This window comes from Thunnus maccoyii, chromosome 17 (assembly GCF_910596095.1).
Source record: "Thunnus maccoyii chromosome 17, fThuMac1.1, whole genome shotgun sequence".
NCBI classification, from domain to species: Eukaryota; Metazoa; Chordata; class Actinopteri; order Scombriformes; family Scombridae; genus Thunnus; species Thunnus maccoyii.
This window is the reverse complement of record NC_056549.1, coordinates 29413474-29441237: the sequence shown is the minus strand read 5'-3', so window position 1 is coordinate 29441237 and position 27764 is coordinate 29413474. Positions and strand designations below refer to the sequence as shown.

General features: G+C 38.7%; 1 protein-coding gene across 3 annotated transcripts in view; it reads left to right on the top strand.

Annotated features, from left to right (window-relative positions):
* The window catches only part of LOC121882914 (potassium channel subfamily K member 10-like), a 34396-nt gene extending 11310 nt beyond the window's left edge, over window positions 1-23086 (top strand). The window contains exons 2-3 of one of the 3 annotated variants that reach the window (XM_042391429.1): window positions 493-878; window positions 23029-23086. In XM_042391429.1, the coding sequence (XP_042247363.1) occupies window positions 493-878; window positions 23029-23073 (431 nt within the window). In that variant the 3' untranslated portion in view covers window positions 23074-23086. Of the gene's footprint in view, window positions 1-492; window positions 1362-6354; window positions 7067-23028 lie in introns of those variants that run through there. The other 2 variants (XM_042391430.1, XM_042391428.1) reach the window with 2 other exon arrangements.
* Window positions 23087-27764: the final 4678 nt, after the last annotated feature.

The window sequence follows — 27764 nt, the reverse complement described above, 5'->3', positions numbered from 1 at the left end:
CAGGTTGAAGAACCTGCTGAAGGCTGCCTAGCTCTGTGACCACTGAGTCTGGATTTGATCTCATGGTCCTCTCAAATAATCTTGCTTTTGGTTTGACATGCTTGAATTGTTGATTTCTTGTGACATTTTGGGTGGATGTGATGTGCTATTGTGTGTAGCTTTGTATTTTGTATATTGTGTTTTGTGTTTTTTGCTTTATACTGTTTGTTGTTGTGCTATTATATGTTTTGATTGTGGTGGACCACAGATGTAAATTAGCTTTGATTTAATTCTGGTGCAGTGCATCATTTATGATAAAAACTGCACACTGTCCCGATAAATAAACACAATAGATGACAGAGATCAAATGTTTAAGAGTCCATGTTTAATTCTCCTATTTTGTTGTATTATTGCAGTGGTGGTGTTCATTTTTATTAGATTTTTATGCTCAACTCCTCTTCTTTTCTGCAGATACACAGCACCCAACAGTTGTTCATTTTTCCTTTGTTTCAGTGGCAGTCCAGACCAACCTGGTCCCCCCCAAGAAGGTGCAGTCAGGCATGCTTCAGTCCAGCCTGGTGCAGGCCAGTGTGGCCACCATGCAGAACCCTATGGGCTGCTCTCTGCCGCGCCTCTCTGTCTCCACCCGCCCTGCCAGCATGGTGGCCAGCATGGAGGCAGTGGCCGACGGCTCAGCCCCCTTCACCATGATGAAGTTGAAGACTGTGCTGGCGGTGTTTGTAGTGGTTGTGGCCTATCTGGTAGCGGGGGGCCTGGTGTTCCAAGCGTTGGAGCAGCCCTTCGAAAACAACCAGAAGATCACCATCACCGCAGAGAAGGCAGCCTTCCTGCAGAAACACCCCTGTGTGTCCCCAGACGAGCTAGAGGCTATCATCAAGGTAAGACCAGCCGCTGGTCGATACTTCAGCTTTACCTCAGCCCTGGATGTGGTCCCCAGTGGGGCCTCAGGTCTACTGAAACCTGAGCTTCATATTGATCTGACGCCATTCAAGCTCCTCACATACTCCAGACTCCACCAGCCACCCTGGAATTGGATATAAACCATACTAAACAGTCTAGTACATACAAAAGTGTAGATGTCTGAAGGGCTCCCATAAATCCTTGAAACTATGAAGTTGAACTTCAGATTTGCATATCTTTTGTTATTATGTTATTCACATAACTTGAAATTATATGAATCTTACAATAGTATTTCTCTGAGATGATTTCGTTCAGGTGGAAGGCCTTAACTTCAACACAGCTGAGACTAGGACTGACATGACTAGTTAAGAGATTTTTCAATTGAAAGAAAACTAATCAATAACAATATGAATAATGGACAATGAATTGTCATTTGTCAAGCAAACAATAAATATTCTCTGCTTCCAGCTGCTAAAATGTGAGGATTTACTTCTTTTCTCTGTATCATTAGACATTGAATCTCTTTAGGGTTTTTTCTGTTGGTTGGACAAAAATGCTATTTATTATTGAGATGTCACTTTGTAATTTAGTGTAATAAGTATTTTTCACTGTCACTTCCCTGACATTTTAATTGAATAATTAAGTTAAATAATAATCAAAAAAATAATATGTAGGTGTAGCCCAAAGTGAGTTCGTCTTTACCAGTTTAGTTCAAACCTGCAGGAGCCAGATGTACCAGCTGTTTGTATGTTCACACTTAGCCTTGTTATACCATACAGTGTTTACAATGGAGATGTACACATTGATAACTTAAAGCCAGTTGCACCACAAAAGATTTTACTTTACTAAGTTTAATGTTGCAACCAGATTAAGCAAATCACTTGTTTGACACTAGCTAGTTGTTACTAAGAAAGAACCTGGAGAGGAATTTACACTTAAACTTGTATGTAATGGATCAACAAATTGCTGGAACAACCAAATCCAGAACTTTAGAGGACATCTCAGAGTTTGCAAAGATATCAAACATCAAAAATTTAGAATAGTTCTATTTGATGTAAGGGTGCAGTCATTAAAAACACGGTCTCCTGGGTTTTCAATGTTTCACTCGTCTCAACCTGGTAATAACGTGATCTGTATCTGAATAATGACATCTGATCACAAGCCTTTGCATTTATAGTATTCTTGTAATCTGCAAATTAAACAAATATAAGGATTCACGTTGAGAGAAGCCATGCTGCTTTTGGGGCTTGGAAATCATCGTCCTGTTATCCATATTTAAGCATTTAAGTAACTTCTTGTGAGGGAAAATACAGTAACTATTACCTGTTTTGATGAGCAGCTTGAGCTAGCAGGAAGAGACACTGTTAAGTGACCTTTCAACTTGTTCTTAAGAATGTGGTCAAATTGAGATCTGATCACAATGCTAGCCAGAACACCCTAAGATATGGTCTGGCTGATCTGATCACATTCTGATAACAATGTTTCTAAGTCTAAGAAGAAAATGGGCGATGCCACTCTGTTTGCCTTTGGGTGTCTGTCACTGCTGCCCTATGTGTCGTGGTGTTCTGTCTGAATGATAATAACCTGGGTACTTATTGTGTCGGCTCTGTCCTTCAGTATACATGCCAGGGTGACATGACAGACATTATCACTCATTGTCACTGTAAACGTGTGTTGAATTAAAACCTCGCTTAGGGGCCCGTCGTCTCACAATCCATCCAGGATTCTCACGATGGAAAAGGAAAAATGCTATTCAGTTTTCTTTTATATGAGTCATAGCCTTGTAATCATCAGTAAAAAAAGAGCAATGTCTGTGTAACTTCCCACTGATCTTCCTTCCTGTCGTCTGTGGCTGGAAAACCCCTGGAGCTCTGTGATTCTTCCTTTTACAGCTTTTCATGCATTCATACAGTAAGCCCCTCTCAGACCTGGAATCTGTAACATCACTGGCTTCTATCTGTTACAGTAATGGCTTTCTGTTATTCAGACATGTCTGTTGTGTAAATGTTTATGATGGCTTTATTCCGACGTGACAGGACCAATATAGATATAGCTGCAATCCTTGCGCGATATCGGTCATGTTATCCATGTTAGTGTTGTCATTGCAGGAGAACGGTTGTGAGTTGGAAAATAATGTTACCAACAAAGAAGAGCATTCTCTGTTCCCTCCCAGGCTGCATCAGTGATGGATTTCAAAGCTTATGATTTATTGTGTAGTATTTTTTTCTGTATGTTCATATTGTAAGAAGTTGAACATTACACAACTCAGAACTGGGTACTGTGAACACAACTGCTGCGAGTGTGTTCACAGTACCCGGATACCAATGTTTCAGAAGAGACAGACCTGATGGAAGAGTAGGAGGGGTGCTTTTTTATGTGAGAGACAACATCAAATGTGAATGTGTGGTTTATAATGCGGGTAACACGTTAGAATATGTTGGGATAAAATAATGTTATCCCAACAAATGTCTTTTAACATCATAGGTGTCTATAGGCCCCCTTCTGCAGATGACACTTTCTATGATCAACTCACAGAGGTCTTGAAAGAGTGCAATCTCAACAAAGAATTATTACTTATGGGTGATATTAATGTGAACTGGGAGGATAAAACTAAGAGGAAAAAACTAAAAATGATCACAGAGAAATTCCAACTAGAACAACTAGTAAAAGGCCCAACTAGGATTGCAAAATGCTCCAGTACACAAATTGATCTGATATTTACTAACAAACCAGAAAGAATAACTAAAAGTTATAATTTAATCACTGGCTTATCAGATCATAACCTAACCCTATGTGCAAAAAAACTGACTGAAAGTAGATTTAAGACCACAGCAACTAAGACAATGATCCTTCAATGCATACCCAGAGCTAAGCAAGAAGAATTTATCAATGAAATTAACAGATTGAACTGGGATGATGTACTGTCCTCTGATGATCTGGACTATGGCTGTGATACTTTACTCACAGAATCAACTCTGTGAGGGAAAGATTTAATGTGAGGATACAGATAAAATCTAAAAATAAAAACAATTTACCGTGGTTTAATGAAAATTTGTGAAAACTAATGAAATCTAGAGATGCCGCACTAAGGAAGGCAATTGAAGCTAGAAGAGACATGCTGATTTATAAAGGTTTAGGAACAAAGTTATCCAAGAGCTAAGAGAAGTTAAATCTAATTTTTATCTCAATATTTTGATTGAGGCAAAAGGCAACAGTAAATTGATCTGGAAAAACATTGATAATCTCACAAGGAGGGACCCAAAATTTTTAGGAGATTTTAAACTCAAAGTACAGGGAAAGTTAATTGTAGATCATCTTACTGTTGCTTCTGTCTTTAATATTTTTTTTTCTTGAGTCTGTATATGAGTTAGGACAAAAAATTACAAAAAGGAAACTAGATATTGTTCCTATAGATGCGAGAGGCCAGGTTTTCGAGCTAGTAGAAACTAATGAGTTACAAGAAAACAAAATCAACAGCTCCTTAAAAAGCTCCAAAAGTAGAGATGCTTTCCAATTTGACACTATGTTTGTCATATCACACAAAAATATTTTAACTCTCCCTATTGCTCATTTAATTAACTTGTCTTTTAAACACAGCTCGTTCCCTGATGACTGGAAATGTGCCATCATCACGCCTTTTTTTAAATCTGGAGAGCACCTTGAAGCCAGTAACTACAGACCAATAAGTATACTGCCAGTACTCTCAAAGGTTGCTGAGAAAGTTGTCGTTAAACAACTGACAACATTTCTTAATACAAACAATTTTGGTCTACATTGTATGCAATTTGGCTTAAGAGCAAATCATTCCACCAAAACTGCTACCTTGCACTTAATAGAGCAAATTAAATCAAGACTTGACAAAGAATTTTAGATTATTCTCAAATTTGTGCCTAGTTTATAAATTTTTTAATGGTTTGGCCCCTCTATCTACTATGTGACTTTGTGTACCTGCGCTCAGTTAGTTCTATTAGATCCTCCAGAATATTCTCTATATAAGATTGTACCATACCATTTTGTTGCACTGCATTTGAGCAGTCAGCTTTCCCTGTGAAATCCACAACCCAGTGGAATGCCCTACCTGATGATATGAAGAACTGTAGTTCTATCAATGCATTCAAGACCAGACTGAAACATGTACTAAAGACCAATCAGCTGTGTGACCATTGAGTCACACAGCTGAGTTTAGTTAACATTATTTTTAATTGACATTGTGGGTGTATGTGATGTGCTGTATGTGGCTTTGTATTTTGTATTTTGTACGGTGTGTTCTGTGTGGTTTTTGTTTGTTTGTTTGTTTTGTTTTTGTTTTTTGTTTGTTTGTTTGTTTTTTGGGGTTTTTTTTTTTTTTTGCTTTTTACTGTTTGTTGTTGTGCTGTTGTATGTTTTTTGTCGGGGACTATAGAATCAAATTAGCTTCAAGCTAACTTTGGTGCAGTGCATCTTTAATGTTTCAAACTGCACACTCTCCCATTCAATAAATAAATAAATCAAATTTAGAGAGGTAGGCTAAATGCCTGATGAATATTTTGGTTTTCTATGGGTTTATCTCATATTTTGCCACAAACCTTGAGGGAGAAAAGCAATGAAAACGGACCAGAGCTTGTGTTTCAAATAGTGTAGTAGAAATGTTCAACCTAGTACAACTGCTGTTGTGACTTCCAAAAGAGTAAGTTATATTGCACAAACCTTCATTACGAGCAAAGTAGGAAATTAGTTACAAGTGGGAAAAACAATCAAACCTCCATGTTGTAATTAGGAGATATTCGGAATTTAATATCTCCCATGATATCTCCCATGCAAAAGTGTCAACAAACAAACCATTGGCAAAATGGCCGCACACCACCAGTGGCAATCACATCTAAATGAAATCAGTATTAACACTAATTGTTTCTGTCATTTTTCACTTGTTCTATAAATATGTAATGCAATAAAAATAGTTTAGAATTAATTTACATTTGTCTGTGTGACTACAAAGGTAGAATCATGGGTAACCATTTTGGAATAATGCGTGAGCACTCCCAAGCAGGAGAGGTTTTCCTCCTGTCTTATTGTGCTGAGATGGAGTAAAGGGAACATTATTCAAACATGAGTCTATTAGCCTGTAACCTGGGGCTTCCCAGAATCTGAACTTCATAGAACCTTGTGAAGCTTTGATTCAATTCAATTCAATTCAGTTTTATTTATGTAGCGCCAAATATTAACAAAAGTTAGCTCAGGGCACTTTCACATAGAACAGGTCAAGACCATACTCTTTAAAGATACAGATACAAGGTTCCTCCTTGCCTGTCAAACCCCTCTGTTTGGTTTGCTCTACTGTGTGCAATATGATCCTTTATTTTCTTATGATCATGTTTCCTCTTTTTAAGTTTTTCCTGCACTTTTAGGGCATTAGAATATGTTGTCAGATGCTGAGAAATCTTCTGGTTAACCTTTTGGTTGTCCTGCCCCATACAGATGCAGTAGTAAAATGGTGGTTACTGTGTTTGCGATTTGATGAGGCATCTGCTGGACCAAAGGGCGTACAAAAGGGCCCCATAGCCGTGCACTACACTGGACAAGCAGCTGTGACCGCTACGCACTTCTTGACCAAGCTTTCAACTCATGTTGCTAAGGACACAGAAACTCCTTGAGCAAGTCAACACAACATCAAACAGTGAAACAGAGTTACACACAGTTACTAATGTTTTCCTGTTGCATCCACTCACTTGTTAGATGATGGAAGCACTGACCCAAGAGAATGATGATAATATAAGAAAAACTGTATTCAATGAAGAGATTGAGGGTCAACTAGTAGCCTATGAGAAAAGAAAAGTGCTGTCAGGACAGAGGGAGAGAAGAGTGGAGCAAAATGCTGCTCCCAGTGATGGAAGAAGTACTCAGATCCTTAATTCCAAGTCAAATTTAAAATTGTGATATATTATGTTAAATGTAACTTGTATTATTACAGACACATGACCTTATAAGCAACAGTTGCTATGGTATAAACTTTGATATTATTTGTTTTAATTAATTTTGTTGTTGTTGAAATGTATGGGGCCAGAACAGTGACATTTACACTTTGGCATTGAAAATAAAATTTGGCATTGAAATCAAATCTGCACTGAAGAAAGAAACATGTATTAGCACTGAAACAAGTATTGGCACTGAAAAAAGTTGCACTGAAAAATAAAACAGGCATTTTAAAAAAATACAATCTTTCAATCTTATTATCGTATTTTATTTTGATATTTTTTGCACGATGATATGTTTTTCAATGTCAATCTTAAGATTTTTTCTTCATGTCTGTCTTTTTTCAGTGACAGGTTTTTTTTTACGCTATCAGTATTTTTTCAGTGTCACCGGTTTTCAGTTTCAGCTTTCTCTTTTTCAGTTTCAACTTTCTGTCACCGTTTTGGTGTATGGAGGCGGGCCCTTGCTGGGCCTACATTACCCAGTGTGTCTTGCGATGCGACGCAGATTGGATATCCCAGAGCGCTGTGTCATGGTGGAGATTTTGAGTCAGATTGTTGTAATTTTCACTCTAGGACTGTTAATATCTCACTTTATTAAGATTAAATATTTTTTCAGGCAAGAAAGTAACCATGTAGATTCCAAATATGTGGTCAGTTTATCCAAATAACACCCGTTTGTAAATCTGTTGCAACGTTTTCGGAGATGTGATGAGCCGCTGGCCGGGAGAAAGCAGCCAGTCATCTCAGCTGCTAGCAGCCCAAGTCCTGCGTCGTCATCCCGGGGAGAAAATGATCTTTGGTGATATACCGCTAGCTCTAATATCTCCATAGCATTTTTGATACGCGATATAATCCTCTTCGAAGATAAATGTTGGAGTCACAGATTAATTGTAGCTGCCACATTAGTTTGTCTGAATGTAAGTTACAGTGAAGCTTCATTTTCTTTCTGGACAGAATAGCAGCGCTGCCTCTGGGGCTCTATATGTACAGATATCACTGCATTTACATGAATATAAATGTATTAAAACGAACAGATCAGTCTATATTAAATTTCGTTTTATTTTAGTAAGCGTCTTCCTGTCCTCAAGTAAGATACCATCAAGAGATACTTGCCACCAGGCCTAACAACTTTTCTGGGGGAAAATCTGCTATAATATTTCCATTTTATGCAATTGCATACTTCTGCTTCACTATATAAGTGGCTGTGGCTCAGGAGATAGAGCAGGTCATCCACTGATTAGAAGATCAGTGGTTCGATCCCCATCCCCATTTAACTGGTTACTTTACAGATTAAAACTTTACACATAAAATATGTATCAACAAATAAAATATGATGCGTTATTATAGATTAAACTATCCAATGGTATGTAAAGCAGTTAACAAGCGCACCATCGCACAAGCGGTAAAAGCAGGGCTTTTACTTTTAACAGACCATGTTTAGTGTGGTATTAATAGTTTAAAGTTTTGAGTAGGCTACTTCTTCTACTACTGCCATTACCAACATTCTTAATTAAATAAAGGGTGAAAATAAAGCACCAAGGAGGCCCAGGACTGAGTTTGCCAAGGGCCCCCAAATCACTAAATCCACCCCTGCTTATAGATGTATCACCTCCTGAGCAGTGGCCAAATTTAGTTCTAGGAAAACAGTGGACACAAAAGGAGAACACAAAAATAGATATATGTAAAGCTTTGTTAATTTCCTGCAGTGAAAAAAGGTGCATCATCTACAACTGCCATCACATTTATGCAGTGGTTTTTAAACTGTAAGGTGGGAGCTGAAGGGGGGAACGAGAAGGAGAGAAGAAGAGACGTAGGTGTGAGCATTGCAAATAAACATCCATATATCTGCTCAGAAATAATATGAATAAGACTGATTGATTGAGTATAGGTTTTTACATGTAGCACTGTCTGGCCATATTTTAGGTTTAGGTGTCAAACCTCTCATACATCATTTGAGAAAATGGCTTAGAAACATTTCTACAAACTACCAGAGGGCACACGTTGATGATTAATGCCAGAGCACATGAATCAAGGCTATGCATGAAAAGCCCTATCTCATAAACGGATCTTAATTTGACTTGTGGTGCAGCCCTCTGACTTTTGCTAACACCAGGGCTTTTCACAGCCAAATGCTCCCAGCCACTCGTAAAGCAATGTAGTAACACCCAGTTATTTGGCCTGGACGGTTATTGACCTCAGCAGCAGTGAAAACCTGTATGATAATGGACAGGATAATGGAGAGCACAGCCGCTGCAGCTGAGCCCGAAAAGCTGTTATGGATCTGTGCCATTGCTGTTTCACTACCTAACACATCCAACAGTAGCTACACAAGAGAAGCAAATAAACTCAGATCTGTGTAGTAAACCCCTCCTCTCACATATGCCACAATAGGAAATGACTGCTGTACTACTTCTCTAATTGATTCTCCTTATTGGTTCGGTTCTTTATCAATACTTTTATCAGTTCTTTTTCATTTCTAAAGAATTGATTTTTAAAACAAATAAATTCAGAACAGGATTAGAATTGATTTATATTATAAATATAACTAAAAATCAATAATATTTCACTGGAAACTAATTTAAAATGTCAATAACATAAATAATATTCCTGACATCAAAATACTAAGTGAAGATTAGAGAGAAGACCTGCCTGGAGGTACCAAGAGTAGCATGTTCCTGCAATAGAGGAGGCTGCAGTGTCAGGACAGCATGTCTAGGACTCCAGTTTCAAATTGGATAACTAAGGACCTAATTTCTAGAACACATGGACAAGATGGACAACAATCAGACTCTGACTACTGAATGTGAATCAAGTTATTTTTGTTGAACATTAAAACAATTCTGGTGTCTTGAATTGGACAGCAACAGCTGTATCCACGGAAGATTCCCTAGTGTTTCCTTGTGTTTCTTCTTCACTGTGTTCACAATGCCCCCATGTCTGTCTCTCTCTGTCTATGGGTACATCTCAAGTCTCTTAATTGCATCCACGTTTCCCTCACTTGCATCTTTTCCTTGCGTCTTAGTCCCTCCCACCGAGGAAACCATGCAAGGAGAGAATAAACTGTGAAATATGTTTTTAGAGAAAAGAGACGTCCTTTCCTCTGAAGTGTCATGTGAAGTGTTTCTGATGACAGTGGCAGCTGATCACAGCTGGTCTGGTGTCAGTCAGCTTTAACAGCTGCAGTAACTTCTGATGGACTTTGTGTTTGCACTCATGCACTGTGCATGTTACCTGTTTGACAAACACCTGCACATGAATAAAAACCTGCGTTCTATATACTGTGTCCTGCTCAGAGGCACATGAACCATTTCTACTGGCAGAATGCATTTATATTATTTATAAATTATTTATTGATATCCTGATAGTGAATTCATTTATTAATAACCCAGAATATAATTTTGGTGTCTTTTGAACATTGGAAATTATTTATTGGGCTAAATGTTTCTGGGGAAAAAGGAAATTATTTAACTCATATCAAACCCGACACTCATCAATTTTCAGCCTCACATGTGACTGAATGGAAATGACGATAAATGATGTAAAATATAAATGTGTCTAAAATGTGTTTCTTGCTGACAGACTCTACCTTACTTACTAATTTTATCCATAATAAAAGTTAATGGGGGAAATAACAGATAATGACAAGAAGAATATTTCCAATAAATGAAGAAAGTTGTTTATGGTTCTTTTGTTGATCAGACCAACAATTAAAACAGACTTTCAACTAGATGGTGTATCAGAAAACAAAACATAAAACTTGGGAGTGATACACTTGAATTTACTCTATTATCTGTCTTCACTCCAGTATGAAACTGCAGTCTTTACTCCTCAGAGCAGAAATAAGACCTTTGAGACGGCCTTCATGATGGCAGACCAGAATAACTTCTGTGTCAAGCGAGGAACAAGGAAAGACCAAATAAGAGATTTGAGATGTACCCTATGCTTTGTTTGTGTGTGTGTTGGCATGGATGTGGCTCTGCTTATCCTGCACACTTGTCTGCAATCAGCTCATCACCTCTCCCAGTCTTCTCATCTGCCTCTCATCATTGCCTCTTTGCCTCATTGCTTCTTTGCCAGATTGTTGTTTCAACCACAGTGGTAGTTACACTTCAAGTAGCCAACTTTCCTTATATTCTTCATGATTCAGTTTCTTCATGTTTTGTGTACTAACCTGCCTCTCTTGCATCCCAGAATCATTATCTGCTTACCCCTGTGTCGCTGGATCCCAATTCCCATTCCCCATTCAAAATGTCTAGCCTTAAGCCTAATTTATGTCTGTGAAATGATCTCAAAATGTCCAATCTGACCAATTAGGTTCTCTTTTTCAACATGCATTAGCAATCCAAGAAGGGAGATCCTTGCCCAAATTGAAAAGATACATCACATGCTGCAAGGACTTCCACTGACTGTTCTCTAGCTCAACTTTGTTCCACCCAACAAAGTTGAGCAAGGTCAGAACCTATTTAGAGAGCGATTTCAACCATGCAGTTCCCCATAAAGGTAAAGTAAACATTCTCATTCTTGGGAAATTCAAATGGAGTTACAATGTGTCTATGCTTTAAAAGCACCCTAAATGTTATGATCAATTCTATTTGAGCAATGAATCAAAATAAGTCCCTCTCTGATTTGTAGGTGGTGAACAGATCCTTGATTCAGATTTTGGGTATTCATAATTTACACTTTTTAATAATATGATCATAAAATAATATTACTACAATTCTACTTCTTCTTATGTTTTAGGGTATACCATTCACAGATGTGGGTTAGATTGTCAACCACAATGGCATTACCACTGCATCCACTGCCAGTCAATGCTGTCACGTAAACCAGACTTCATTAAACACCTGTCTTTGTACAAGGAGAAGCACCCTGCCATACCCCCCACCATTCCAGCTCCAACAATCACCACCATCCCAGCTCCAACAATCACCACCATCCCAGCTCCAACAACCTGCATTGTGCCAACCACCCCAAGTGAACAGATGTCTGTGTGAAGTCAGTCCTACAGAAAAAATGTCCCATATGCTAGGTTCTCATGAACAAAAAAACTTAAAAAGGCACATAGAAAGGAAACACACGGGCGAACATTAGGGCATAACAAGTTCTCACCTTTAGCATAAATGTATAGATCCCGAGAATGGAGTCCGTGCCGTCCACAAATGTTGTCATGGTACCAGCACTCCTCTGCATGTTCAAACTAAAGTATGGGGGGAATATCTACATATTTCTGTGAATCCACTGAGAGAGGTGAACATGGAATTGGCATGGAGGAGTGGATTGAAAGCATATCAATGCATACTCCCCAAACAATAACATACTGTACATCCTATGCCTCCTCTCCGGTACTTCATGAAGAAGGATAAAAAGAGGGACTGCATCAATTGGCAAAACCTTGCCAAAGGCAACCATGCACCTCTGTCTGTGTACTCCAAAATTGGAACCCCTCAGTCAAAGAAATACATCTCCATTTATTAGCCCACAGTTTCATACTACACTCAATTGGGAAAAGTCATGGTGTTGTACGACACAACAAAGAATTCTTGGCACTGTCCTTGTTTAAGGACAAAGAGATCATGCTTGCACAAATATATAGCGAAATGGCACTTGATCAGGCACATTGTGAACTGTTCAGGGAAGTTCAGAGCACTGAGGAGGTGGAATGCCTGAGTACAGCAACATTAACAGGGGATGAAGACAGTCAAGATGAGGGAGGATTTTGTGTTATCCTTGTTGAATCTGTTTAATGTGTTGTTTCTAATTACAGAAATCATACAACATGCAACTCTTAGCAACCAAGTTGAATTGCAGGACAGAAAGTTGTATTTGGATGGAATAAACCTTTAAACTATAAGTACTCGGACAGAAAGTGGTATTAGGGTGGAATAAACCTTTAAAACTATAAGTAGTTAGACAGAAAGTAGTATGTAGGCAGAATAAACCTTTAAAACCTTTTCTGTTTTTCTTTTTTGTGCGTGCATATGTGTGTGGAGAAACTGACCCCTGACACAGAGAGCAGAGGAGAAGACAGAAAGGAGCAGCTGCAGCGTGATAACAAATTACACCAAAATGTAAAAAAGTACCATTAAAAGAACCAACCTTAAAAATACCCTGCTTTCTTAGAACCGGTTCAGAACCAGGTTTCAGGGGGGGATCCTGGTCATTAACGTTGTTTTGGCAAAGTGGGGAAATTGTCTTAAACAAGGGAGCTATCAATTATCACAGCATTCCTGTTCTGGAAAAGACTTGCTGTAGAATTTGCTGAAAGCTGCAGCCTGCAGGGAGGCAGGCTAAGTGCAGCTGCTAAGGCTCACCGACTTCAGATGATCATTCTGGGACCTGTGATGCCGCTACATCCAATTCTCTTGCAGTGAAATGATATTAAAACAACTATCTGTGCACTAACTTTAATGGCCTCTACAGAACAGACATAAGCCACTTTCACACATGAACTCCGGACAATGTCCGAAGAATCAGGTCTGGACATTTTCTGAAGATGCCCTATCATGCATGTGTAGCACACAGCAGGAGATTGTCCATGACAGATGCATCCTCACCTAATACTGGTTTGGTTTGGGTGAGGGGTGCAGGAGGCAGGACATGATGCAAAAAGTACGCTGCGGTTGTAATTCAGCATTTTAAAGCTTTCATCGGAAATAAAGCAGCTTTTATTTTACAGGAAATCACAGGAAGTCCTCTATCCCATAAGTGCTAGCTTCACAGCAGAGCATTCAGGTCCAGTCGAAACAATGCAGGTTAGCTGGCTTGCTTCATTTATCCAGTGCCAGTCACATGTGTAAAATAGTGGCTGTGGATGAGAGTGGAATAGACTGCTGGAAGTTAAAGACATCGTATTTAAGTTTATGCTCTATTTGTTCAACAGTTGTTTGATTAATTGCTCTTACCGTCTCCCTTACTGCTGGACTTTGTTGCATTTACAGCAGTGAGCAGTTGTTGCCCACTCGACTGATTTGGACATTTGCGTTCATACATACAGCTTCTCTGGGTAATGTCCAGAAAATGGGTTGCAGTACATGTGTGGGGCTATAGACACCTCATGGCACCGAAAAATCTTTCTCACCCTTTTTAAATGGCCATTAGCCGCCGTGCGGTGCTGCAGTGCAGAGGTTGTGTTTTTTCTACACATACTGTATCTCTGAGATCCCTGGATTCTCTGTGTTCTTGTGCACAACTCTTATCTCAAGCCTAGAAAGAGCATTTTCAGTTTGCTGCCACGCCTTGGATTTGCTAACACTGCAGCTGATATATGCACACTGCACACATTTTAGCTCAAAGAGGTTAAGTAAAGTCTTTGGGTCTTAAAAGCTTCTGACATTGAATTATTTATTCATTCTTTGGTCCGGCAGTGGTGACAACAGCAGAAACAGTCTCAAAAGCACAAGCACTTGGACCAATAGAGGCAGGATTAACTTGGGAAAATATAAGGCTTTCAGTGACTTGAAACACATTTGTATGAGATGTTGACTTAAGAAAAGAAAGTGTTGCTGTTCTGAACGGTAGAGGGAGGCCACTCAGTGTCTCTCAGATCTCTCCTTAAAAATCTCTGTGGGCCCATTTTGGTGGCAGCGCAACAACCAGCGCAGGTGGCGTGCCAATAGTTTTGGTATTTTCCAGAAATTGAAACTCTCTTTGCCCGTCTGTGTGGTATTATGCTGCAGAGCATTGGTGCACAGGTTAGAGGAGAGACACAAACAGGTGGGAGGTTCTTTCAAGTGAGGCAATGCAAAGCCAGTTGTTGGTATTTTGGTGGAAACTGGGTTTTGATGTTTAATTGTTGCTGATTTGACGTGTGTCAACAAAAGCTAATACTTTCAACACATGCAGCATTAACAGACTAATGCTTAAAATGCAAAGCATTTAAATTGGCATAAAAATATAACATTTAATCTGGTTAAAGCAGGAACGTTGGTAAAACAGTCTGCATTTAAACTACTCTGATTCTTACAGTATCTGTTGTCCACAGCTGTGTGAGGATATATGAAAACTTCATTCATTCCATGAATCCTTTGAACTCTGGGTGGTATTTTTAATTTCCTTCTGGCATAGTCAATATATCTGTCACCCAGGCATATATTCTTGTTTTCAGGACAAGTTAGGCTGTTCAGGAATGTCATCAGTTTGCATGTGAGTAGTACTGCATGCTCTAGTTGACTAGGTGAAGTAAATTGGAAGTTGGTACTTTTTTGTAAGTATAAGTTTTCAATACAACACAGATATCCATATATAAATGGATAGAGGAGATCGTCAGGGCTTCAGGAATACAATAACCATGTTGATGAGACATTCTGAGTCTGAGGGCCCTTTCACACCTACCTCATTTGATCCAGACTTTTGGACTTCTCAGTCTTAGCTGAACCAAAATTATATGTGTGAAACCTTCCCTGCACCACAGTCTGGACCAAACAGCTGAAACTTGGTCTGACAAAAATAGGTGGTTTCAGTCTGGATCAAAGTCAACCATGGTTCACTTCATTTCTAGTATGAAAACATTTTTTGGATGGTTTGGACTTTCAGACCGCTTACAGGAAGTTCTGGCAAGCTATTGTTACAACCACAGAAAGCACATGGGGAGAGGAGGAGACTAAGTTTTTAGTTGAAATACTCATAAAAACTCATAAAAATGCTGACACTTTCCAAGTATTTTCAGAGAGTATGAGAGAAAGAAGATGAGAGGATGGGAGAGCAATATACAAAGGTGCACAATGCCATTAGAAAAAGCAGTGTGTCAACCAATGTTAACCACAGTTGTCCACTGTGTTTACCTTCAATAAATCACACATCTCTATACACATCAGTATGGTCGTAATAACTCTGTATTCTGCCTGTTTATTTGGGAAATGACTGATAACTGGGCCTCATTCAACCTGTGCATCTCTTTCCCAACTTAATTTCTAATCAAAAGCGGTGTTTCATGTTTTATTCTTGAAATGCATTCAGTGCAAACACTGTTGTGTCATGTTTTACAATATGATGGGACCATTTATGACGTGAGATACAGCAAAATTATGACTGGAATAACATCAGATTGATGTGATCATGTAAACAGCTTCACCAAAATATTTTGTCATTATTCATTTATATTTTAATTGTATCAACTAACTGTTACAAACCAGACACATCTTGGTACTGTGTTCACATTGTGCCACTCTGCGCTAACAGTATGATTTCCTGGAGAAATCAATTCATTTGTTAAGTGTGATTAACCCATGACGTTTAGCACTGAACAAACTCCACCCTGAGAGATTATATGATACAATATTACTGTGTCAGCTTACACTGAAATTTTGCATCCTTAGGCAGTTCTGTTTAAGAGATGGACACAGATTGAACACACAGTTATACGGCATTCTTCATAGACGTACATCACACATCAAACATAACAATCACAACAGTCATAACAATCATTCTAAACACATCATATCATCTGGATTCAGATTTCAATTAGCAGCACCCCCACTTGGTTAAGCAACAGGATAGACTTATATATAAAAGAATTCTTCAGCTTGTTGCATTTAAATTGAGGGACTCTAAATTGCCTGTTAGGGGGCAGAAGTTGGTATTCTCTGTTTAAAACATACAAGGAGTCAGAAGAGATACTGTTAACAAGTCTGAGCTGCTCTTGTTGTGAGCTACTTATAAGGAGTATGCCACAAGTTGGACAATAATCTCCAAACAAATTCAGATTCAATTATTTAGTTTTAAGTTTCACAGATACGCTGCTGAACCAGGCCATACTGCAGTACAGCATGACACTCATACTGAGTAAGTGATTTAAAAAAACTGGAAAATAATCTGGCTACAAAAGATCTGAATTTATGAAGAAAGTAAATGCGCTGCTGTATCTTCTTACAAGACACTGGGTCCTCTTTCCAGAAAATGCAGGTAATGTTCTTGAGTTCATAATGGACTTAAAAGGGACACAGCTTTGTGAGTCCATGCTGTGATTATTGTTGCTTGGTTTTAATGTACACTGTATCCCTTGAGACCATACAAGTTCCAAGAATTGAAGTTAATGAATTAATTCATGTTATATCCTCCTGAGACCTGCATAACAGATGAGCCTTTATCACAGAGAGTCTGTATTCACAATAGATGCTGATAAGATGCAACCAGTTGAATCCTCCTGAGTCGTTGTAATGAATATTAGCTGCTTTCATGCTGTAGGTAATACAACAGAGAGGCACAGTAGAGTGCGGTGTGTGTTCCTGCATAACACAATGTGAGCTGCTGTTAAATGAGGTTTCTAACTCCAGGACATCTATGCTGAAAGATTCACTCCAGGCACTGTAAGGTGTTTGGATACAAATAGGCAAAATGTTAGAGTAGAAAATAATGCATGAGGTAAGAGAGTGTGTGGTGATGGTGATGTCATCATTCTTACCAAAACGTGGATTTGGAATAGCGTTTTCTTAGCATCTGTATTTACAAGAGATTAGGATTCTGCATGACTCAGAGAGCTGAGAGCTTGTCAGGGGCCGGAAACATAGATATTGTGTCAGTTATTTCTTGTAGCACCCCTGGATGTGCAGTGTATCTTTGTGTTTTTAGCAAATGTTACCTTGTTATTATAAAAATAATCTAACTCAATAATTCTCTGGCCAGTGATTGGTGCTGTCAGAAACATTGTTGACATTGTCAGAATGGTCCACCCCATACATGAGGGGGGCAAAATATTAGGAACACTTTTCAATATAATGTCCTCCAGTACACCACCATCACCCTCTATGACCTCAATAATAAACATAAAGTAGAATTATAACTTTTCCGACAATGTTAACACAAACTGAAAATGTATTAGCTTTGTAAAAGTGGAATTTATGGCAGAGCTGTTGTTGGATTGCATTAGATTGCACAGGTGTAACTAATAAAAATACTCAGTGAATGTAATTTTGCCATTCCAAAATTTAGATATCAGGTCCTTGGGACATTGTCTCCCAGTAAAGAAAGCAAAGTGTTGAGGAAAGAAACTGGATAAAAAGCTAGGAGTGATTTTCTTAGGAAAACGATATGATATGAATATTATTTTAAAAGAAACTTAGCACCCCATTATAGTTTGAACACATTAAAAAATGACATCCAATTTCAGAGCACACCCCATGACTACAGACAGGCCATCTCACTCACAGCTCTGTCAGACCTTTTCTGCATCATATACTGACACAATTCAGCCGTGTTACCAGGACTTCAGATCAAAAACAGGCTTCTGTCAAAAAACTCAAGCAGCGGTGTAGCGGTGGATATGTCGTTTCAGGTACCAGTGAGATGGAATATGATCCAGGAAGTTTGTTTCTGTTGTACTGGTGATTCAAGCAGGAGAGTTTCATGCCAATCCAAGCTGTAGAAATATTCCAACTATGAGTCACCTAACATTGACTGTAGGAAAAGTGAATGGGACTTTTACCTCTAGACACCTTTATGCTCCCTGCTCTCATGTGTCAGTTAGTTGTGATTGAACACTAATTTAAGACCATGTAACATGAATGTGTAACTAAATTAATGCAGGTATTAAAACTAGATTTTGAACCACTGCCCATCTAGAGGACACATCTTCAACATTATAGTTTAATAATTGCCACACAGTGAATCTGTGGGCCTTGGGGACAGGTTGTTGATGGCTTTGTGCATTTTTTAATCCAGCCTCATGTCTGAGATCATGGAAAGCAGTGACAGTGACTCCAGTCCTCCAGGAGTGTCCACCTTCACTGAGGGACAGATGGTGATTCAGAGCTGGACTTGTTTGGACTGTGAGTTTAGCAAAGCATAATCAGACATGCAGGTATAGTGACGAGGATGATAGGCAGGATGTAAACACTGTAACACTCTTCAAAACTGTTAACTGCTTGGTTAGTAGCAGTACTGCTAGCATTACCCTTTCTTTGGGTGCATGGGGTACAAGGCAACAACATAGATTTTAGACATCAGTGAAGCAGTATTAATATTCCAACAATAGGATGATATAAAACTCTAAATGGGACCATTTTGCATTATGAGTACTTTTACTTTTGAAACTTATAATTAGATTTAGCTGCCAATCATTATGTACTTTTACCTAAGTAAGATTCTGAATGCAGGACTTTTATTTGTAATGGAGTATTTTTTCATTGTGATATTGCTATTTCTACTTAAGTAAAAGATCTCAGTACTTATTCCACATCTAATGGTCATTGTAGTAATTAACTGATAATACCACACCATCTGCATCTGGTTGCACATTTGTGGTGTCACTCTGCTCCATCCAGACATTATAATTTCCTCAACTCAACTTTAGTTGCACCTTACACACAACACGGTTAATATTTACAGCACAGAGACATGGTGACAGATGTTTCCTGCTCAAGGTGAGAGTGTCTCATAGTGTACCTGTTAATTTACACTCTCTATAATGCCCCACACAGGTGCACCTGTAACTTCATACAGAGTGACTTTTGGTTGTGAGGGACTAGTGAAACACATGGAGTCTGCAGTCTATGACATAACCAGCTACCAGGAGCTGTGAATCAGAGGCTGGTGACTGAAGCTGCTCAAACTGCATTGCAGTGGGCAGGATAAAGCAGCTCTTTGTATGTCCACCATCAGCCCTGACCATCTTGCTACAATTTCTATGTGGTCTGTAATACTTCCTGGAAAAGCAAAATTGTGGCCAGTGAACATAATCCAGGTAGGAATTACATTTCCTCTGAAACATAAAAAAAACATCTACAAACATAACTTTTAGGAAATAGGGTTGAAATATCTGTTTCTCTGATAAAAAAGGAAAAGGTACAAAGATGCTTTAACTTCTGTTGTGTGCTCCGCTAACAGTGAGCTAAAGATAAAGATTACACTTTCTAAAAACCTGATAATTTTGATGAATTCATCAACTAACGGTGCCATGTTTTGAACAGCAAAGTGTTCTGAATTAACAAGAGATCTGTAATAGATCTTTAATTAAAATAAGACACATAGTGGATTTATGTAAATACTGACTTTTTTTTAGTTTTTAGTTTTTTTTTAGTTGTTTTTTTTAGTTTTAGTATCATACAATCTGAATGTTCCAGGAGTTTTTCTTCTGGCAGAAAATGTCACACTATAAACACATAGAGTACATCTGTATCATCTGTAGATATACAGATGATATCGATCAATTGATTGAGCATCCCACACTGGAGGAGCCTGAGCTGTGGACTTTCTGCCCCTTTACCCAGAGAACTGCAGAGTACTGCTCGAATAGAACATGAAAGTGATTTCATGGTAGCAAGAGAGAAAGGACAGCTGATAAGCACAGCTCAGAAAAGTGCCAGCTGCTCCATCATCTCAGCCCAGAGGTTTAGCCATAGGACAGGTAGGCCACAGCCACAGTCAAGGATCCAGGACCAGATGAGCATCACTTCAGCCCTCTTGGTCTGTTCTAGGAGGGAGCAGGTGACAGCTTCCTCTGGTGACATTTCCAGACCTCGCTTTCCTTTGATCTATTTGTGAGTAGAGAGGCCGAACCAAACTCTGTGCTGAGGCTTTGCCTCCAAATTGCTATCTGAATCTGCACAGCTCATGGGGAAATGACATGTATGTTTTGGTGCAGTCTGTCACTAAGTTGAGGGTTTGCAAGAAGGGATAATTGAAAAACTGCTGTAGAGGAAAAATCATCATTTAGTGAATAACCTTTGTATTAAGTGTGACTCTCTGTGTTATACTATTTTGTAAAAAGCATGACTGGCTCCCTTTCCGCTGAACTTTACTCGAACCCCTGATACTATAAATGAACTGTCTTTCTTGACACAATGCCTGATCTGTATACCACATTTACGTGCTAAATGATGTAAGGTTGAAGTATAGCCTTGCCTGCACATTAACCTTTTTTGAGACAAGAGTGTGCCTTTATTTGGGAAATGCCTTAATTAATCATTGATGTCTATCCTTTCATTGAATGTAACTATTGACTCTTTGTTCTTATGCATATAAAAACCCTGGTGAGGATGCACTCAGGATTGGTTCCTCGGCAGTCGCTGCCAACTATCACTTAGTTGGTTTCCATCCTTTTGCGCAAAAGCTAAATAAATATACAAAGACAAATTTCTCTTTGTTAGTCTCACTTAGTTGGTCAACTTCCACCACAACTGCCTGTTTTCTTTGTAGTTGAAACAGTGCAAATCTTGGTGTAGCAGTGCAAACTGCAAAAGGGATGGGTGAAGGTGAATATAGACCAGAGGGTGTGGTGATTATTGAATACTCTCAGCCAGTCAAATCACTTGTCTCATAGCACTGAAACAGTTGTGCCAATCACAGTGAATAGCTCAACAAATAGAAAGATGCTTCTTGAAGAAATTATAACTCAAGTGGCACCACAGCATTTCCTCCCTAATGTATTTGAAGAATAAACGCCACTTTTGATAAAAATGCACCTTGCACCCAAATACCACACAGACAGAGGGTCAAGCCAGTTTCAAGGTCAGGAAAACACCAAGCTTTCAGAGCGCTGCTTGTGCAGGTCGTAGTACTTCCACAAAGATAGAACCCCAAGAGTCTGTGAGGCTGTCATGCATATTGTCAGGAAAATGTGAGAAAACAGTAAAAGCAAGTGTAAAAAAATGGAAAGCTGGTATGGTAGTTGTTCATGCTCATCATGATAACATGATGATGTGTAGCAGGAATAATGTTTGCCATTAACAACCTCATAGTTTAGCGTATTAGCATTTGCGGACATGATAATTAATTAGCTAATTGACTAAATAGTATTAAACACAAAGTACAGCTGAGGCTGATGGGAATGTCATTAGTTTTGCAGGTATTTGGTCATAAACATATAGACAAATGGTATTGGAAAAATAAAAATTTTGACCTGATGGTGGTGCTAGATGAAAAGTCAGAGGATCTCTGAAGTTATTAAAATTCATCCTGAGGGGAACATGAATGTTTGTACACAATTTCATGGCAATCTATCCAATAGCTGTCAAGGCATTTCAGTCTTGACCAAAGTGGTGGACCGACCAACCAACATTAGCACATCACTTACACAGCTAAGAATAAAAAAAAATGTTGAGTGACTTTGGTTTGAGGGAAAGCCAACAAACAGCTGGGTCATCAAGCCCAGACAGATTGCTAACAGGTAGAGTAGTGTCTCTGGCAGTGTCTCTCTCACACATGAATAATGATAGCCCTTGCTGTTTGTGCACAACAGACATTGCCTCAAAAGCACATTAAGATTATAAAAAAATGTTTATAAGCATTAAAATGCACTTTTTATTGTATTCATCTGTACCAAATGTCAGTGATTTCCAGTTATTTACCACTGAAGAAAACATAGGTTTTCATTCATGTCAAACACTACATGAATGAAGATGATTAGCACACTGTCCACCACAGAGGAAGGAACAAATGCCATCAGCTGGTATAATATTTAATCCAGAAAGGCTTGTTCTGTTTCCTGAGGAAGTTCATATGTGTGTCTCTGTCCCAGATTGACGCTAACAATATCAATATAAGAGAAGTTTATCTCCGAATGTTTGAAATTGAAGATAGTGGAGAAGTTCACTGCAAGAAGATAAAAGCAAGACTGGATGAATGTTGCTGTTTTGAAACAGAAGAGGACAACATTTACTCAGACATGTCACTACATCAGCTGTGACTCACAAGAGGTCAGCTTTAACAAAGGAAGGGGAAAGTACTGCAGGGAAAAAGGCAGGGGCACTGTCATTTTAAAGAAAGAATGTTTCTGCGCTGTTTACTCTTTTTTTACTGCATACAGTGTCTTCAAAATAATCACAGGGACTCAGGGACAAGATCGCATATAGCCTAGGCCTTCTCATCCCAGAGACAAATGAACATAATCAATTATATAATTTAAAAATAGGGTTTGTCTTAAGCCTAGGCAGTGAGGCAAAATGACAGAAGATAATAGGCTTATATTTCTCTGTCTCTAATTGCAGTGATAGAAGAGGTGATGCTTGCTGGGTCTTACTGTTTGTTTGTTTGTTTGTTTGTTTGTAATACGTCCAGGGGTTTCATTTTGAGATTTTTTTGTTGTACACCATTTATTCTTAAATCGTGATTTAAGCAAACTCCCTCATCAAGTAATTGTATATTAATTGTTTTCACATGGAAATAATGATAATTAAAATAATGAGAATAATAATGTTTAGTATGCAATATGCACACAATAAGCAAACCTTTCTGTTTTTGTCAGGATACTGCATGCTTGGAAGCCCTTTTGACCCTCTGGCTCTGGTGACCTCAGAGAACACAGGGTATAAACAACAAATTACAAACAACTTAACTAGCTGCCATCACTTTGTTGGCTGAGGACCTTCAGTTGTGAGGTTATCTGGAACACAATATGTGCAATTAAGATACAAATGTATCTTTTACAACTTGTTCCAACATACTACATTTATCTGTAATCCTGCAACACGCGAGGATCCACAGGCATTATATTTATATATGATTTTTCTCTTTGTGGGACCGATAATCGTGTGCAAATAAACAAAAGCAAGCAGTATGACTGAATGATTTGTGCATGAACTTTACTTTTACTATTTATTATTATGAACTTTATTATCCCGCTTTACCATGTGTTGGCCATCATTTATATGAAATGTTATCAAATATGATAAGGGAAGAAAGCTGCAAAGATGCCTAAACATATAAGCATATTCTGTAGGCTTCTGACAGAATGCATAGGCTACTACTTACACAGCCCTGGAATTTTTTTGTATCTTTATGATTCTTGGTTTTGGGATTTTATGTCATCATGACAGCCCATTCAATCAGAATCTCTTTTATTCGCCAATGCAAGCATACAAAGAATGTGTCAGTGTGCACGCAGCACCAGCCCCAAAACAGATGGGTTGTGTGTTGTGCGTTAAGCCTGCGGGGTTTAGGGCAGCAGGGGCACCACAGTGAGAAAGTTGAACCAGAATCAACTTTTAGAGAAACACAACCTGTTAGGCTGTACAACCCTGCCATGAGGGAAGACAAAAACATTACTAGGAAGAGGGGAGGACATTTCTCTTCTTTTGATAATGTTAAAAGTAAAGTAAGGCTTTGCTGATGGCTTCCCACTCATTTTAAAGAGACAGAGAGAGAGAGAGAGAGAAGCAGTGGTCAAGCAAGCTAGAGAGTGGACAAGGAGAGCGAGCAGGGTAGTGAAAAAGCTGGTGAATGAGAGGAATAAAACGTTATTTTCTGATTGTTTCCAGCAGTCATAAATAAACATTTCCACACCCTGCTCCTCCACACAACCCTGTGGAGGTGCACTGCAACACCCGATAATGGTGCCGCGGCCACTAAGTACATATCATACGTGAACTATGGGAGTAAGGTAAAAAGAAAATAGAATTACCATAGTTTAATTTTTTTTTCCATATGTTTTCACGTATGAAAAGACCCAAAATGAACACTGCAAGCTGACTACTTGATTACTATGAGTGAATTATTTAAATTGCATTTGTATAGGAATGATTCTGTCCGGAACTTTTTGATCCATATGAGCGGTTGATCACTGTAACCATGATCACTAAATGTGGTTTCCACTGTAATAATGATGATGATAATAATAATACCAATAATAATGAGATAAACAAAGTTATACTGATTTTAATTTGAAATTTTAAAATCTATTTACAGAATGGAATAGTAATAGTTTTGAAATGGGATATAAAACTTGAAATGAAATAATAACTAAAATATGGACTGTGCTATGGACAAAGAAATGAAGTGTATGAAATAAGGTGACAAGAGCAAAAATTAAATGTGACATGCATAAATAAATAAATCATGTAACAATTAAATTAGTAACAGTTATGTTCTGTATGTTTTCTTTTCAAAGTATCAAATAAAATCAATCAAACAGTGGAGGTTGAATGCAATGCACACTCTAAAGTCCAGTTTGATGAAATATATGAAAGTGACAAGAGCAGGGAATTAATGAGGGATGTGAACTGTAAAGTTCAGTTTGATAACCCCGTCTTCATCCTGTTTATACAGCCATGGTACAAGATTTGATGCAATTTAGTGCAAAGGTGGATTAGGTTTAGGGAAGGCCATTGTGTTGCGGGTGGGCTTGGCGCGTTCAACTCCTGTTTTGGGTTGTCTGCCGTAGATGGGCTTCATTCCATTTCAAATGAATGAAATGTTGTGACGACCGGCAGCAATCACACCACCACACCACATTTCACACCATGAGCACACACAAAATCTTAATCAGTTTGGAATAAATTCAGTAATTAAATGTAAAGAGTAGATAAAATATTAAATACAATTTTTCTAACAGGTAACAAAGCGGACTGTCTTTGTCTCCAGAGCAACGGTGCCTGAGGATCATAGGTAATGTACCCTTCTGCTATCCACAACTGAATTTGATTTCTCAGAATTGAAGGAGAAATAATTCAAACGGATGGCCATAATATTAACCTATGGTATTGTTGAGTTATAAAGGACACTTTTTTGTTTTTGTGCTGAGAAATCATGAGGATATCATTAAAAGAAAACCTTAACACGGGAATTGACAGTATCATACACCAAGGGGCGTGACAAAGCGGCAGTGTTTGACGACCTGAGAATGAGAACGGTTTGTCGCATCAACATATTTGAGGCACTACTGATTAGAACGAAAAATTTCATTTCCAAAAAAACATAAGGTTACAGTTTTTCAATGACATAAAAGTTGGGAGTCTGCATGTAGGCATAGATGACCATTGCTGATTTGTGTTGTTTGAATGAATATTTTTCATCTTGCAATTAGAAGGGCTTGATTGGCCAACACAATTGACAATGAATACAAGCAGCCCTGCTGTGACTGAAAATGTTCACAAAGGTGGGCCAAAATACGTCACTTGAACATTAAACCAGTTGAATCGAAGTTATACAATGTTACAAGTGGTTGCTTGATTAATCAAACACAATTGTAGCACATTTTATATATTAATCAATGTCATCCAGCCTCTGAAAAAACAACATTTCCCAGCATGCATCACCTCTTCTGTCACTGCAATTAGAGACAGAGACACCTCATCTTTCAAACTCTACACTCTCATAACAAACAACCTAGTTTGTCATATAGATATGACTACTGTACATTTGAAATGATTTGATCTTTTTTTCAATGTCATACTGGGATGTTAGTCAGTATTACCAATGTTTTTTTCTTTTTCACATTTTATATTAAAGCTGTAATACATTTAATTGTTACTTTCTATTGCACTGAACAGGGAGTTTATTTGATTTCAGTATAATGCAGTAATTTACTGCATTATACTGAATACCGTATCGAAAACAGATCATTTCAAACCGTGTTGTTTACAGGGAAATGTACTGTGAACAAGTTTAAAATTACAGGTTGAAGTCTGTGACAAACTTTAACTTTTCATCAGAGTCAGTTGTGGATCAATTGTGTCCTTGTGTCTTTGCCCTTCAGCTGGCCACACAGCTATCTGTCACACCCTGAGTGTGGCTCATTACACTGAGACTCCATCTGCCAGGACAGACTCTTGCAGAGCAGACTGGCACTGAGTGTGACGCCTGCTCCTAGTATCAACCTGGTCTCTGTGCCCTCTCCCTGCACCTCAGCCAGACTTATTCACTGTGAGGAGGCACACACCGCAGAGAAGCGAAGTGTTATGTAACAGATGCACAGGATGATGGATCGGAGAAGTCTGAGTTATTTTCTTTTCACTGTTCCCTGAGAGGTGTAACAGACCTGGCAGAGTGATGATGACACAGCTGTACAGCTAATCAGATGGTCTAATCACATATTGAACAAGAAGAGTGCACTCAGTAGAATGCAGATCTCCACCAGGTCTGTGCAGCGGGGGGGGGGGGGGGGGGGGGGGGGGGGGACGAGACCTTTGTTGGTCTTTAGAAGCTGCAGCATTTATTAACTGACACACTGTTGCTTATACATACATTACATTTAGTGCCAGATTGACAACATACTGCTAACCTTTTCTTCTGCTCCACTCGCATTCACCTTCACTTTTCTGCTGCTCGCTCTCTCACACTCGCTCAACGACGCGCTCCCACGCACTGCCCTATTCCTTAACGGAAATCTACTCTAATAACAGTACCTTTCATGTAGATGTCCTTTGAACAATGAGGAGAGGGAGGATTCTGGGATTTGATGCACTAGTTGATGACTCAAAACAATTCCATGATAATGTAGGGTGTTATCATACTTGCATAGTATGTGAGTGAAAATCATTAGGATCATTTATATTAATGATCATGTGAAATTTAGCACCAGTGCTCATAATTCTGCAGCGGCGCTGCTGCATGAAGGGGAAACACTGGTACAGTCAAGATGGCGGCAAAGATAACAGAAATGGGGATTTATTCATCTTGTATCATGCCTAACTTTAGTGGATCATGATATATCAGGTATGGATTTAATCTGCAGATGCTGCTGTACAAGATGAGACCAAATCTTTCTATGAATGTCAGTTTTTGAGCCACACAAAGGCCAAAATGTGGCCTGCAACAGACTAGGTAAACCTTGTTTTTAGCCTTGACAATTGCCGAAAATGCCTTTGCTATGTCGTAACTCATATTGCAAAATGGCGAGGACTGCTGAAAAGACGAAAGTCTAAGCTTTATGATAGGCTCATAAGGAATGGCGTTAAAAAATAGATTTTTCAAAAATTATGAGTCACTGCAAACACGAGAGGTCCTTGAGCATACTTGTCATAAACGTGCACAAAAAATATTAGGCTGATGGGTCCAGTAGTATGTGAGATTAGCTGCAGACAGATACACAGACACATGCTGTCATGATCCTGTCACAGTCTGGCTCTATGTTCCTTAGTTGCCTTAACCACCAGTCCACCAAATGCCCTCAGACTTTTTCCCTGTGTGTTATACAGGACTGAGTGGGAGAAGGCCCATGTAAAGGACATTGAAGTTTGTTTTCCTACTATTTGTGAAATGTGA